This window comes from Dromiciops gliroides, chromosome 1, assembly GCF_019393635.1.
Source record: "Dromiciops gliroides isolate mDroGli1 chromosome 1, mDroGli1.pri, whole genome shotgun sequence".
In the NCBI taxonomy this organism is placed as follows: domain Eukaryota; kingdom Metazoa; phylum Chordata; class Mammalia; order Microbiotheria; family Microbiotheriidae; genus Dromiciops; species Dromiciops gliroides.
In genome coordinates this window covers 698,597,910-698,613,341 of record NC_057861.1, presented here as the reverse complement: position 1 = coordinate 698,613,341, position 15,432 = coordinate 698,597,910, and the positions used below count along the sequence as shown (strand labels likewise).

At 40.3% G+C, this 15,432-nt stretch overlaps 1 protein-coding gene across 1 annotated transcript in view; it reads right to left on the bottom strand.

Moving 5' to 3' along the window:
- NUP210 (nucleoporin 210) overlaps window positions 1-15,432 on the bottom strand; it is a 163,545-nt gene that overhangs the window by 62,268 nt on the left and 85,845 nt on the right. The window contains 5 exon segments of the mRNA XM_043977585.1: window positions 557-663; window positions 895-930; window positions 933-1,086; window positions 7,883-8,056; window positions 9,826-10,047. Coding sequence (XP_043833520.1) covers window positions 557-663; window positions 895-930; window positions 933-1,086; window positions 7,883-8,056; window positions 9,826-10,047 — 693 coding nt within the window.

The window sequence follows — 15,432 nt, the reverse complement described above, 5'->3', positions numbered from 1 at the left end:
CTTTTCCCCTCACTCTTAAACACATCCTCTTTTATATTGTTATTCATTTCAAATATTATACATCTCATCATCCCCAAAAGACTGCCATTATACTTTCAACGCAGCATGGCACAGAGGACATGGCATTGCCTTGGGAGTCAGAGGACCTGGGTTCAAATTCCACCTCCTAATGCTTACTACCATCTGTGATCTTGGACAAGTTACTTCTGGATCTCAGTTTCTCTTCTGTAAAAGGAGATGGAGGGAGATGATTAGCTAATCTCTAAGGTCCCTCCCTTTCAGCTCTAGATCTGGAAACCTATAAACTCACTATTCTGGTTTCCCTCTTGGTACGAGGCATGGTGATAATGGTAAGTTATTTAGTAAATATTTTAGAAATAATCTAAATGAGAGAGAAAGCATTCTCTTGCTTAGCAAATGCTCTGAACTTTTGAAGCTGGGAAGACAAGGGTACTAGTTAGGACCTAAAAAGAGGGCAAAAATAAATGTATGGTTCCCCTGGCCCTTTCTCCCTTCTTCGCACCCCAATATATACCCCTTCCCCCTGGGAATGTACCGGTAGCTGTATTTTGGCCACACTGAGATGAGAGCGATGGTAGCCAGCAGCTGTAGCAGAAATCGCAGTGGTTCCTGATTCATGGTAAACTGAGACAGTCTGCAAGCCTGACATAAGAGAGAGAGAGAAAGAGATAAAGAAGAAGCCCCAGGGTAACAACCCTCACCCTCATCTTAAAAATGAAATCAGTTCAATATTCTAGCTATTTATATCCAAATGATTTTTTCAGGACTACCCTAAATGAGAGAAAGAACCCTTTAGGTCAGGACACGGAACTGTGTCCCCCTTAAAAAACTGTGTCCCCCTTAAAAAACTTGCAGCCCACAGTGGATCCTTACCATGAAGCTTCTTTTGACCACTCCCATCATCCTTCATATCAGTTGCATTGGTAGACTGGGCTCAATGCTTGCCAGAGAGGGCTTGGTGGACTCCCATTTGATGTTCAGGGAACTGAAGTTGTCAAATCGACGGCCTTGTTGATCATAAGCAGCCAAGTCTAGGTCAGGGTTTCGATAATTTGAAACAGGCACCTGTGAGGAAAAAAAAATATTAAACTTTTTGCCACATTCTGTACTTGGGTCGACATGCACTGGTCCCTGCATATAGAGACTAATGCTCATGCTACCTATATCACAGGTTCAGTTGTGCTCGAACTGTTTGGTTCCAAAGGGCAAGACAAGCAGCAAGAGGCGTGAGTTGCAAAAGAGGCAAAGACAGGTGTGATAGAAAGGGAAACAATGACAAGAACAACTTCCCCCAAATTGGAGCTGTCCAAAAGTGGGCTACATTAGGAAGTAGTTGGGTATTAGAGGTCTTTGGAGAAATTTTGGATGACCACTTGTGAGGTATGTTATTGAAGGGATTCTTGTTTAAGAATGAATTGGAGGAGGCAGCTAGGTGGCGCAGTGGATAGACACTGGCCCTGGATTCAGGAGGACCTGAGTTCAAATCTGACCTCAGACACTTAACACTTACTAGCTGTGTGACCCTGGCAAGTCACTTAACCCCAATTGCCTCAAACTCCACCCCCCACAAAAAAGAATGAATTAGACTAGATGGCCTCTGAGGTCCCTTCCGATTCTGACAGTCTGTGATCATCTTATGAACCACGTCTCAGACTGTATATCAAACCCAGGATAAATTAGTCCCTGGTCACGAGAGGGACTGGGGATGGAGGTTGGAGTGGTTCAAGGTAACATTCAAATCATGGTCCAACCTTTGAGGTCTTCCTCTACATGTCCAACCCTATATCTTCACTAGTCTACTCATCTTGTTCTTCATTGTCCTACCTCCTTTCCACTGACATCCAAATTCTACCAATCCTTCAAGACACAACTAAAATCCTATTTCCTTAATGTTGTCTTCCGCAATTGCTCCAATTCCCTATCATAGAATCTCAGAGCTGAAAAGAATCTCCACGGTTATATAGTCCAAGCCATACCCAAACAAGGATCCTTTCTACAAGAGCCCTGACAAGGAATCACACAGTCATCACTTGAAGACTCCAGGAAAGGGCAAAGGCACTGCTTCCTGTGGGAGCTGATTCTACTTTCAAAACTGTACCATTGTTAAAAAGTTCTTACTATGTTGATCCTTAGCCTGACTCTCTGCAATTTACCTGATAGGGATAGCTATCTGTTTATATCCAATTATATCCTCTGGGGGCCAAGGAGAATAGCCTAATCTATTTTCCACACGAGGCCCCACAAATACTGGGAGACTACCTGTCACATCTTTCTTCTCCCAGGTTTAACTACCTGAGTTCCCTCAGTAATCCTTGTATCTCCAATTCTCTTAACACCTTGGATGTCTTCTTCGAGATGTTCTTCTGTTCATTAAGTTGCTCCCTAAAGGGCTGCCAGCAATGACCTCTTCTGCCTCTGAACTTCTGTCCTCTTTGGCCTGTTCCAAATCACTTGATCACATACTGCTCTTTACTTTTATCTAGTGATTTCATGCATGGATTTCTTGTCTTTGCCACTAGACCAAAAGCCGTTTGAGGATGGGGACTACATATCTCTTCTCACCTCTCTCCCACAGTGCCTGGCACAGTGCAGATCACATAGAAGGTGTTCTGTAAAGACATTCTGCTTCATTGATGAGCAGTGGAAAAACAATTCAGAGTGTATGTCTGACAATGACTGGTCAGTAGCATCATCTGTGGCCCTACTTATATTCCTAAAGTAATGAGAGAAAATTTATCATCTCACGTCCTTGTTGCACATGTGAGTACCATGGAAAAAGAAAATCAATGGCATTAACTTCTCTTTCTACTCACCAGGCATTGCATATTTACTCTCCTTAAGAGAGAAGAGGAACTACTTTCCAGGCAGGTCATGTCTATATCTGTTCAATTCCATATCCTTATTCTGTCCCATGCTTAAGACTACACAAGGCTAATCAGAGCCAATTTCTACTAAGAAACTCAACTGTCTAATATGATCAAGTTTCTACCATTCTAGCTTCTCACCTCACCAATTATTACTTATAAAATACTTCTTTGGTGACCTCTAGATTCAAGGAAATATAAAATTATAAGTAATGTTGCATACAGGACAGAAGAGAGAAAGAGATCTCTTTCCCGCTCCCCTCCCCCAACCCCCCCAAGGACATCTAGTGAGATTGCAAGAGCACTGCTAGAGTGGCTCAGAGTTACTGACTTAAGACTGATTTATCACATGACAATTCTTCTTCCTTGGTACATTACTGCCTGGAGATGGCGATATGACAAAATCACCACTAGCACCATCAAAGATTAGTACACTGAAATCAGACTGGTCTCTCATCTGGGTGAGAGAGCCATTCCTATAAACACAGGAGAACAGTGAGGACATGGCCACTGGTGGACAGTTTGAGGCTGTAGCAATAAAGGGAATGTTTCCACAAAGTAATCTTCTCTGAAGAGGCTCTGTAATCGCTCCTGGATGCATCACTCACCACCCACCCCCAACATATCCCCCCACCACACACACTACCCTACCCACCACCCACACCCATACATACCACCCATCATTACTTTATTTGGATTGGTCTTTGGGACACACCCCTTTTGAATGCAGGTCTGGGTAAACGTGGAGCTGAAAACACTAAACCATCTATATTTTACCTTGACTTTTTTTTTCTCACTGGGCTATTAATCCCCTAAGGGAGTCAGACTCTAAACAATCAATCCCTAGGTCTACATGGGGATAAAATCAGCTAAATCCCAGCTGGTGTTATTGTTGGTCAATATATCATGAAGGGGGATAGAGAGTGAAATGTGACTTCACCAATCCAGATGCTAGAACTGTGGGGGCCCCCTTGGAGGCTGAGAAAGGTAAATTTAGATCACATAAAAAGCTGTTCTATTTTAACCAGTAGGGAGTAAAGTGATGGCACTAGTTATGCCAAGAAATAGTACACACAGGCCAGAAAAACAATATCAATAATCATAGCTACCATTAGGCTAACCCTTCTTTAATGCAACGGTGGACAAAGACATTCATGGATAGTATCTCCTTTGATCTAAACATCTTCAAAACAGGCATAGCTGGGTGGCAGATCCATAAGTTATATAAGAGGATGCAAGGGACAGCCCTTCCTTTCCCCCCTTCCCATTCCCTCTTCCCTGATGGCCTCCTCCTTCCTTTCCTTCCTTCCCTTTCTTCTTCATTTCCTTTGGTTTTCCTCCGTCCTAGAACAGTTTACTTTATTCTTCATAGAAAACCAGTCCTGTGGTCACCACAACTTCTGCCTAGGCTCTGGCGAATAGATACTCAAACATGTCTTAACAAGATGGTTGATGAATTCCCAAATATTTGATATTTAGTGAACATAGCCTCCTTCCATAGGTCTGGAATTATGCAGCTGTAGGTTTCAGAGATGGCATCAAAGATTGTTTTAGAATAGTTGCCCAGAGTGACAGTACAGCCCCCTAGCAAAGTGTAGTCAACAATTCTGGCCATTATCAGTAAGTAGCTTCTGAAGCAATTGGAGCTGAGACAATACCATACTTCTAGGGGCCATCAGTAAACATGCCAGAACTGATCCACAATGCCCAGCCACCTTGCTGAACACTGTGTGAGGCTTACCAGTCTTGTTCCTGCAGAAGCCATGTCGCACAGGAGATGATGACCAGCTTTGGCAAAGGATGATAGCACTACAAATAGCTGTTAGCCACTTCCTTGGAACACTTGGACACCCAAGCTAACATGGCCATTATATCATGTACATGTATGTATATATGTATGGGTGTCTGGTAGAGTCATCAACAGCCTTGAACCAGATCTGAGTCTTGTTTCGGAATAGGCATGATCTGTTAGAACCTCTCTCCCCCAGTACAATCCATCCTCCACTGAGGTACCCTCAATAGAGATGGAATTGTAGACTGGATGAAACACAAGGCTGACTAAGGAGATTCACTACTGGGGGGGCAGCATAGGTGGCCCAGTGGATAAAGCACCAGCACTGATATTCAGGAGGTACCTGAGTTTCGAAATCTGGCCTCAGACACTTGACACTTACTAGCTGTGTGACCCTGGGCAAGTCACTTCACCCTCATTGCCCAGCAAAAAACAAAACAAAACAAAAAAACCAAGATATCACTACTGAGGTCACTAGAGTGACTCAGACTTGAAAATAACTAGATGGCAGTGAGAGTACTGGGAGGGGTGTGTGTGTGTGTGTGTGTTTCTGTGTATGTCTGTGCATATCTCCTTCCCTGGGTCTGGAATTATGTAGCTGTAGATTGTAGAGATGGCATCAAAGATTGTTTTAGAAAAGTGGTCCAGAGTGACAGTACAGCCCCTAGCAAAAGTGTAGTCATCAATTCCAGCCATTATCAGTAGCTTCTGGGGCATAGGAGCTGAGACAATACCAGTACTTTTAGGGGCAGGGATATTGGGAGAAAGAAGAAATAATTTTTGCTCTATAAAACACAGTCCTTTGGGAATATTCATGAAGAGGTTGAAAATGTTAGGACAAGTCCACAGAGTCAATAATGTGGGATACACATTTCTGAGCCTCAAATTTGCAGATGAAAAGTACTTAACTTAGCAGTGTTTTATAATATTGTTTTTGGCGGGGTTCAAGCATCCTGGGCAGAAAGGTCTGAGCTAATTCATATTGTTTGGTCTAATTGGATGAGACAATTGGATTTCAATTTTCTGTCCCTCATTATACTATGATCCCCCCTCTGACCCAATCAACATCTCCCTGATTGACTTGACTTTATTCCTCACTAGGTACCAATTTCTTCCATCCTCCCTTTGTCTCTCTTCCCCTTTCTTCCTCCTGAATCTGACTGAGAATCATAATTTCTAGCTGAATCAGAGCTCTGATATTTCTGCTTTCTGAAAACAAAGTCATATCCATTTTCTTGGCATCAGTTTCTCCATTCGGAAATGGAGAAGACTAGTCAAGTTCTAATTTCTTTTCCAGCTCTAACTTTCCATGATTTTATGAATACAATGGCTAGTCTCCCCACTTTATTGATTTTCCCCTTTTTGGCCATGTCCAGCTTTTGAAGCTTGGCCCACAGATACCTAACACTTATAACCCTATTTGTTGATGCTTAGAAATGAGCTTCCAGAGTCCTCAGCTCTAGGAATATGATTTGTTCCTGGGTAGACAATAATGATCTGTCAGAAATCTATAGTTCATAAACTCACACAAATTTTCAGCATTTCTATATATTACCAACAAAGTCTGGCAGAAAGAGATAGAATGAAATTCCATTTACAGTAAATGTAGACAATATAAGACAAACCCAGTAACTACATGAAAATAATTCAAAACACTTTTCACACAAATAACATCAGATCTAAACAGTTGTAAAAATATTAATTGCTCATGGCTAGGCTTAGCCAACTTAATAAAAATGGCAATTCTACCTGAATTAATTTACTTATTCAGTGCCATACCAAACAACCAAAAAAGCATTTTATAACACTATAAAAATAATAACAAAATTTATCTGGAAGAACAAAAGGTCAATAATATCAAGGGAATCAATGAAAAATATGTGAAGGAAAATGGCTTAGTCATACCAGCTTTCAAAATGTATTACAAAGTGCTAATTATCAAAACAGTTTATGAGCAAACAAGAGATAGAGAACATTTTTTGATGTAAAAATGTATAATTTTGATTATATTAAATTAAAAAGGGTTTACACAAACAAAACCAATGTAGCAAAAAGTAGAAGGAAAGCAGAAAACTGGAGAAAAATTTTTACAGCAAGTTTTTCTGAAAAAGTTTTATTTCTCAAATACATAGAGAATTAAGTCCAACTTATAAGAATATAAATCATTCTGCAATTGACAAATGGACCAATAATATGAAAAGGCATTTTCCACATGAAGAAATCAAAGCTGTCTATAATCAAGCAAGAAAATCCTCTAAATCACTATTGATTAGAAAAATACCAAATAACCAACTCGGGTATCACCTCACACCTATCAGATTGGCTAATATGACAGAAAAAGAAAATGACAAAAATTGGGAGGGATATGGGAAAATTGAGACACTAAAGCACTGTTGGTGGACAATTGTGAACTGATCCAATCATTCTGGATAGCAATTTGGAATTATGCACAAAAGGATATATAGAACTATGCATACCCTTTGACACAGCAATAGCACTAATATGTCTATAATCTCGAAGAGATTAAAACAACAAAAAGAGAAAATTATCTATATATACACAAAAATATTTATAGCAGCCCTTTTTGTGGTGCAAAGAATTGGAAATTGAGGGGATGCCCTACAATTGGGGAATAGCTGAACAAACTGTGGTATGTGATTGTGATGAAATACAATAGGTTATAAGAAATCATGAACAAGATGATTCCAGAAAGACTCATATGAACTGATGCAGAGTGAAGTGAGCAGAACCAGGAGAATATTGTATACACTAGCAGAAATATTGTAATGATGATCAAGCCTGAAAGACTTGAATGATCTAAGACAGTTCCAAAGGACTCATGATGAAAAGTGCTATCCACCTTCAGAGAAAGAAGTGATGGAGTCTGAATGCAGATCAAAGCATACTTTTTAAAACTTTATTTTTCTTGGGGGTTTTGGGAGGAGTCTGTTTTCTTTTACCACAAGACTAATATGGAAATGTTTTGCATGACTTCACATGTATAATCCAAAACAAATTGTTTGCCTTCTGAAGGAGGGAGCAGAGGAGGTAGGGAAGGGGAGAATTTAGAACTCAAAATTTAAAAATATGATTGCAAAAGTTTCTTACATCTAAAAATTAAAATACTTAAATTGAAAATAAAAAGAAATATGTGGTTCCTTCTGAGAGGGTCCTATCACCCCCATTAGTCTTGGCTCACACTTACCACTTGTTTGTTCTGTTGCATCAAAGGGCAGGACAGATCCAGCTGAGGACTAGCATAGACAGGTGTGAGGGTTAGTCTTGAAGGCGGGGCACAGATAAACTTCACTACGGCCGGCTCTGTGGCTGGGAAGGGGTTGGTGACACTGGGCTTATTTCCAACTGTAAGAGCAATGACCTGTGTGAAACCCATGAAAAGAATATCGTTGGTCAGGGAAAACAGCAGACCAGCCACAGAACAGCTGAATTCCTTTTCCTTGCCATTTCTAACTCATTCCATAAGCCCTATCAAGTCACTTAAGCATCCCATTCTGCATCTTTATTTCCCCACCTATAAAATGGGAATGATGATTCTCTGTCTATTACCTACCCCTGAGGAATATGAAGAAGACAGATAAATTAATATGGGTGAGACATTTTGAGCTTCTCATACAAAAAAAAGTCACTATAAAAATTCAAGGTTGTATTACCATATTCACAAGTTCACAGGTTTTTAATGAGAATTTAAGCAGATCTGAAAAGACAGACATAAAAAATGAAGTATAGATATAAGCTATAGCATGAATAAAAGTAGACTAAAGAGGACACCTAGGAGAGCATTAGAAAAGGCAAGGATATAGGACCTATGTGAAAGTACTTAGGTCTGCGACTATTTAGCATAGAAGTGAGAACATTTAGAAAGACATAATAATGACCTGGGAGCCATAGACCAGAGGTCATAAATTATATAACATTAGAACTAGAAGGAACATTAGAAGTCATTTAGTCCAACCTCATTTTACAGATGAGGAAAATGAGCCTCAGAAAAGTTATGTAGTTTGTCTACAGTTACAATCACAGGGCACAGGAAGGGCTGGGACTCAACTTCAAGTCTTTTGATTCCCAAGTCCAATTCATTTACCATTGTGCCTTGCTACTTCTCAGAAAATCAGTGTGCATACTTTTAAAGACTTAACTTTTCTTGGTTTTTTTTTTTTTTTGGAGGTGGTGAAGATCAGTAAACAACACTGCAAAATGTAAGATGGTAGCTTTTTGCTACTTATTCAGTAGCTAAATTCTTGGAGGAGAAAACCATTTCATGGGTAGATCTAATTTGTTACCTTCAGGTATGACATTTTATGTCCTAAGGACAATTCTAGCTCTGACATTCTATATTCTAAAGCCCTTTCCAACTATGACATTCCATATTCTATTAATCTTGTGGGTGGTTGTCTCTGCTGATTGTCACTCAGTCTGAATTCCTTTGTAAGATCCCTTCCAACTGGACAGTTGTATGCATTTTTCTGGGCTATTTGGAGAGAGGGTATACGCAGTGAGGAAATTTTGGAGCACAAAACACTACCCAGGGCAGGAAGGCCTAGATGGGGTACCTGGGAAGTCTGCTTGTTGTTTGTCCTTTGTTCTCAAAGAGGACCATGACATCGGGGTGATGTCATGACTTGCCATGAACTGAATCTAAGTGAGGAAGGGCCTTGCAAAGTCACCAGCCTCACTTCTCCAGAGCCATCTGGGTTCAATAACAAGATATACATCAGGACGACTGGAGATGGGCCCAGATACAGTGGGAGACTTTGGCCTTTTTAAGCTAAGGTCTTTCCCAGGTCTCAGTTTGTCTGAGTCAACACCCATTCAGAGATTAAGGCTAGTTAAGAAATAAGGCAAAGAATAGCCTCTTTTACCTAGTTTAAAAACCATCAATCTGGGACAGGAAAGCCCTCAGGTTTTCTGGCCAAAACAGAAAAGATCACTATTTACACTCACTCTGAGCCATCAAGGGCCCAAACAATGACCCAAAGAGGCTTTCGTGGGTGTCTCCAAGGGTGAGGGTCACAGACAAACTGCCAATGTCCCAATACTGCCAGGCTATCCCTGATTCGTTGGTACCCTCCTCAAGATTCCTGGGTACTGTTCTGGGGGACACCCTTGACTGCTGACCCTGCTGCTTACCTGTTCTCCCAAGGATTTACAGGTCACTCGGATCCAATGCTGCAAGTAGTTCCGGGATGCAGGGGGACCAAACAGGGATAGACCGATGCTCTCAGTGTCTTCTGAGGTGATGTTTCGGAAGAATTTAGAAGGCTCTAGGACCCAGGGCTTAGGGCCCCCTTCAAATAACATCTCTTTGGAAGAACCCAGTGTCACCAAAGCCACAGAAGAGGGATCAATAGTCTGAAAAGGAAATAAGTGATAAGACATGTTTTCCATGGAGAAGGCAGGGAGGTATAGAGGCAAGAGTGAATGGAGAAGAGTTAGGTAATCTGGGTGCAAGTCCTAGCTTATCCATGCATTAGCTATAGGTATTTGGGCAAGTCATCTTTTCTGTGCCTCAGTTTCTTCATCTACAAAATAGGGGTAACACAACCATTCTACTTATGTGCTGGAATCTTATAAAGATCACAGGATCTAGAACAGGAGGGACCATAATGTAACCCCAGAATTTTATGGATGAAGAAAGTAAAGCCTGGAGATGGAGAATGTTTGGTCACACAGGTAGAAAGTGAACAGAATGAGGATTGAAAGCAGGACCTTTGACTCTAAATCCAATCTTTCTTTCACTGCATCCCACTGTCATAATGATTTGAAAGCACTCTGAAAATCACAAGGCGCTACACTGACCTAAACACGTCCAAAACTGAACTCATTATCCTTCCTCCCAAACTCTCCACTTTTCCTAAGTTCCCTATGACTGTCGAAGGTGCCACCATCCTCCCAGACACCCAGAATCAAGATTGACTCCTCACTCTCAACCCCAATGCCCAATCTGTTGCCAAGTCCTATTGATTATATTTTTTGTAATATATCTCTTAGACTATTGCAATAGTGTAATGGTTGGTCTCCCTGCCTTAACTCTCTTCTCAATACAATCTGTCCTCTATTCAGTTGTCAAATTGATTATCCTAAAGAACAGATTTTATCATCTCTGCCACCTCCAGGATCAAATATAAAATCTTGGGTTTGGCATTTAAAACCCTTCAAAACCTAGCCCCACTCCTACCTTTCCAGACTTCTTTTAACTTACTTTATGTCCTCCTCTGTCCTCCTCTCTGTCTCCCTATGACATCCAGTGACGCTGACCTCTTTGTTATTCTTTGAATTACATATTCCATCTCCTGGCTCAAGGCATTTTCACTGGTCATTTCCCATTCATGGAATGATCTCCCTGCTCATCACAATCTCCTGGCTTTCTTGACTTCCTTCAAATCCCAATTAAAATCCCATCTGTTACAAGAAGCCTTTCCTGATTCTCCGAGTTCAAATCTGGCCTCAGACAATTACTACCTAGGTAATCCTGGACAAGTCATTTAACCTCTACCCTCCTCAGTTTCCCCAACTGTAAAATGGGGATCAGAATATCGTCTACCTTGTGAGGATCAAATGAAATGTTTATATAGTGTATGGCTTAATAAAGACTTATTCCACTGTCTTTCCTTTCTCTTGATGCTAATGCTGTCAATCTGTTGAGTATCTCCAAACTGTCCTGTGTGTATGTGTACATATACATATATATATGTATATATATATGCACATATGTACATACATGTATATTTACATATATACATATACATATAGAGAGAGAGAGAAAGCAAGTGAGAGTGAGACAGTGAGAGAAAGAGAGAGAGCAAGAGCGAGAGAGAGAGAACGAGAGCAAGAGTGAGAGAGCAAGAGAGAGTGAGAGAGGGAGAGAGTGAGAGTGAGAGAGAGAAAACAAGAGAGAGCTAGAGAAAAAGAGAGAGTGAGAGAGAGAGAGAGAGAGAGAGAGAGAGAGAGAGAGAGAGCAAGCGAGAGAGTAAGGGAAGGGAGAGAGCCAGAGAATGAGAGAGAAAGAGAGAAAATGCGCTTGCCTGTACTGATTGTGTCTTCCATTGGACTGTGAGTTCTTTGAGGGTAGGGATTGCCTTCTGCCCTTTTTCTGTATCCCCAGAGCTTAGCCTGGCACATAGTAGATGCTTAATAAATGCTTGTTGACATGACTGACCTAAGGGTTTATTATTAAAGATGCTACAAAATTTAATAGTGTTGGGCTTTTGAGTCAAGAATAACTGAATTTAAACCCACCTCTAGCCCTTACAAGCTGTGTAATCCTGCATCTCTGAACATCACTTATCCTCAAGGCAACTTTCTAAAACTACAGTTGACAGATGAGTTGCAATCTGTATTGCTAGAGGGAGTTTCCTCACCAACTAAATGTAAAATGTTCTTGACATACATAGATGTGTACATATTGCCTTCTCCAACTGACTATAAGCTTCTTAAGGGTAAAGACTTTCATTATTTTTTTCTATGAATCCCTAGCACCCACCAGTGCATGGCCTATAGTGTTATAGGTGCTTGATAAATGCTTGTTGGTTGATATTGACATGTTATTGATCACAGTAGGTATAGAGAAGGCACTGAGCTAGGGTAGGGGATAAATGGCCCCCAAACCAGAGAACATTAGGTCTTATAGATGTACATATCAGGAGAGAGTAAGTATTAGAAATCTGCATATGATACACACCAAACCATCACATGTAGGGAGGATACATATCTCCCTGCCAGCCAACAGTGAGAAGCTACTACTTGGTGGGCAATGACAGGATGGGATGGTGGGAAGCTCTCAAAATGGGACACTGGGAAATCTCATAAGTGCTTCCTTTTGGTATTGTGTAGCTAGAGTACTTGCAAGGGGGTAAAGCAGCATGCTGTCTTGAACAAATTTTTGTCCTAGGTAGTTCTAGGAAGAGATTCTATTCATGAAAAAGGCAATGCAGGCCTTCTTTGTCCCAAGACTCTTGTGCATGAGCTACAGCCCTTCCAACAACTCTGTGAGAAAGGTAAAAACATCTACCTCTCAGAGGTACTGTGTGGAGGAAATAAGATATTTGTAAAGTGTTTTGCAAATCTCGAAGCACTATTTAAATGCTAGTTATTACAATTTTGTTGTGGTCATTATTTTTATAACAGCTAACACTATCTCCACATATGTATAGAAACTAAGACTCATGGAGGTTACTTGGCCAAAGTTACACAAGTCAGACAGTGGCTGAAATACGATGAAAGCTCGGGTCTCTTGATTACCATTGCAGTGACTTTAGCCAAGCATACACCAAAGGGCTCCTATAAATAATGAGTTCCCTTCCTTCATCCAAGTGTTTGCTTATACATCAATAGTTACCTGGCTGTGAGCCCAAGAGGACCAAGAAAGAGAGCTAAAAAAAATTTCTTGTGATGGTATGGTGTTTTACAATTCACAGAGTACTTTCAAATTAATGCTTTCATCTGACCTTCACCACAACCATGTACACTAGCTAAAAGGTTAGGAATGCTGCCTCTAATGCAGTAGAATGATACACTAATTAGTCAAATGAATTGGGTTCTAGTCCTACTTCTGCCACTAATTTACTTCTTCTCTCTTTGCCTCATTTTCTTTTCCTACAAAGTTTGAGCTAAATGATCTGCAAGGTGGCTTTATGAGCTACAATTCTGTTTGTGTTTCAAAAAACACAATATTACAGATTATAATATTAAGTTATGGGGCTCAGAGGTTGTGGGATCATAGATTTCGAGTTGGAAGAGCCATAGAGATCATCCACTTTTCCAAGGTCACCTAGGGATTGAGTAACACAACTAGGAAATGGAATCTAAGTATCCTGAGTACATATTCACCTGAAGACTCTGTGAGAGCTTTTAAACTAGACCTGCCACACTGTTATTTTTTAAGTTTTTAAATAATGTATTATGCACTTAATTTTCAGCAGAACCAAATAAACACAATTTATACTTTTTTTGCACCTAAAATGAATTTCTACATACAATATGTCCATAACAGCTTGTTTTCTACACCCTCCGTATCTCTTGCTTTCTCTGTTTACTTCATTGTTTTCTGAAATAGTGTAATTTTCAGCCTCGGAACAAACACCTAAAAAGCTGGGACTTGTGTGGGTGGTGCTATGAGTGCTGGGTACTGGGAAAGCCATTAAGAAAGGATGTACTCCCCTGAGGGAGAGTGACTGAAGGACAAGTAGCTGAAAAAGAAGTCATTTTAAAGTTTGATTTCTTCTTTCCCCTTCCCCAGCTAGGTAGGTGCAGGACAGATGTTCATTCTAATGACTCTCTAATTTAAGAACCTCTAACATAATCTCATAACCATGCCCATTCAATCAGTGATAACAGAAGCCAACAGCTGAAAGGGCCCTCAGAGACAATCTTAATCTAGCCCATGCTTTCAAAAGATCCCTTCTGCCACATACCCTATAAGCAGTCAGCTTCTGTGTGAATATCTGCATGATGGGGATCCCCAAACCTTTGCAGGTGACATTTCTACTTTTGGACAGCTCTCTTTAATAAGTTTTGCTGCTGTCAAGCCTAAAACTCCCTCTGTAACTTTCATTCATCAGCCCGAGTTTTGCCCTCATGGATTTCCTGGCCTTCTTCAAGATTCAGCTTAAATCCAGTCTTTTACAAGAGGCCTTTTCTCATTCTCCTCCCTCCCCACCGCAGATGCCTACCTTCCTTCTGAGACTACCTCCATGTATACTGTACATATCTAGTTGGCACATAGTTATCTGCATGTTGTTTCCCCCATTAGGATGGGAGCACCCTGAGGGCAGGGACCATGTGTTTTGTCTTGTTTTTGGCCACATAGTAAGTGCTTAATAAATGCACGTTAACTGACTGACATTTGTTTTATTGAACAGCAGCAGATTCCATACCAAAAAAAAAAGAGTTGTGCTGAAGTTAACCTTTGCATGCTCAATGAAAACAAAAGTTCTATTGATTAAATTATTAGTGTAAACAAGACCCCAGGGAGAATGTTTAACCTTCCTAAGACAAAAAAATTATTTCAATTTCAACATTGAAACGAATTTTATTTTCAGTTCAATTTCAGCACTCTTGAAACCAATTTAGCAGCATCCATCTGCAGATAACCAATGGGACTGTGTTTATAAAGTAATAAGGCTTTTAAAAAACAATACCCTAACTTATAGAAACTGTGTATACATCACCTTGGGAAGCTACACACTTAATCAATGACTCTGTTGCTGTTCAAAGCATCTTCCATGGGAACTGTTTTCAGGACTCATTTAGAAGTAACACCAAAAATATCAGTTTTAATACATTCTGATTACAATTCATTTTTTAAAAAAACAAAATTCCAGCATTGTAACTAGCTGATCTTACACACAAGACAAGAGAACCATGGCATCCCTGGAAGAAGAGATGCATATCTTAGATATTTTTCTGTTGCATTCAGCTTTGCCCACCTGAAAAAAGTTTCTCACTTGTCCTACCCTTATTTCAGCACAGCCAAATTCCTATCACTCCATGGGATCATCCATCTTATTCATAGGACTTGACTCTGAATATGTTTAGACTGATTCCCAAAATCTCATCTACTACATCAAAGAATGAAGACTTAAAGAGATTTGAAGGGAAGCTCTGAAATCAATTCCCAAAGAGAAATATTCTGAGCCACATGAAGGCTTATTGGAATAAGTGGATATCATACCACAGGGGACTACTCTGAAAGGGAACAACATTTATTTGCATGTATAAATATTGGTCTGTTTATTT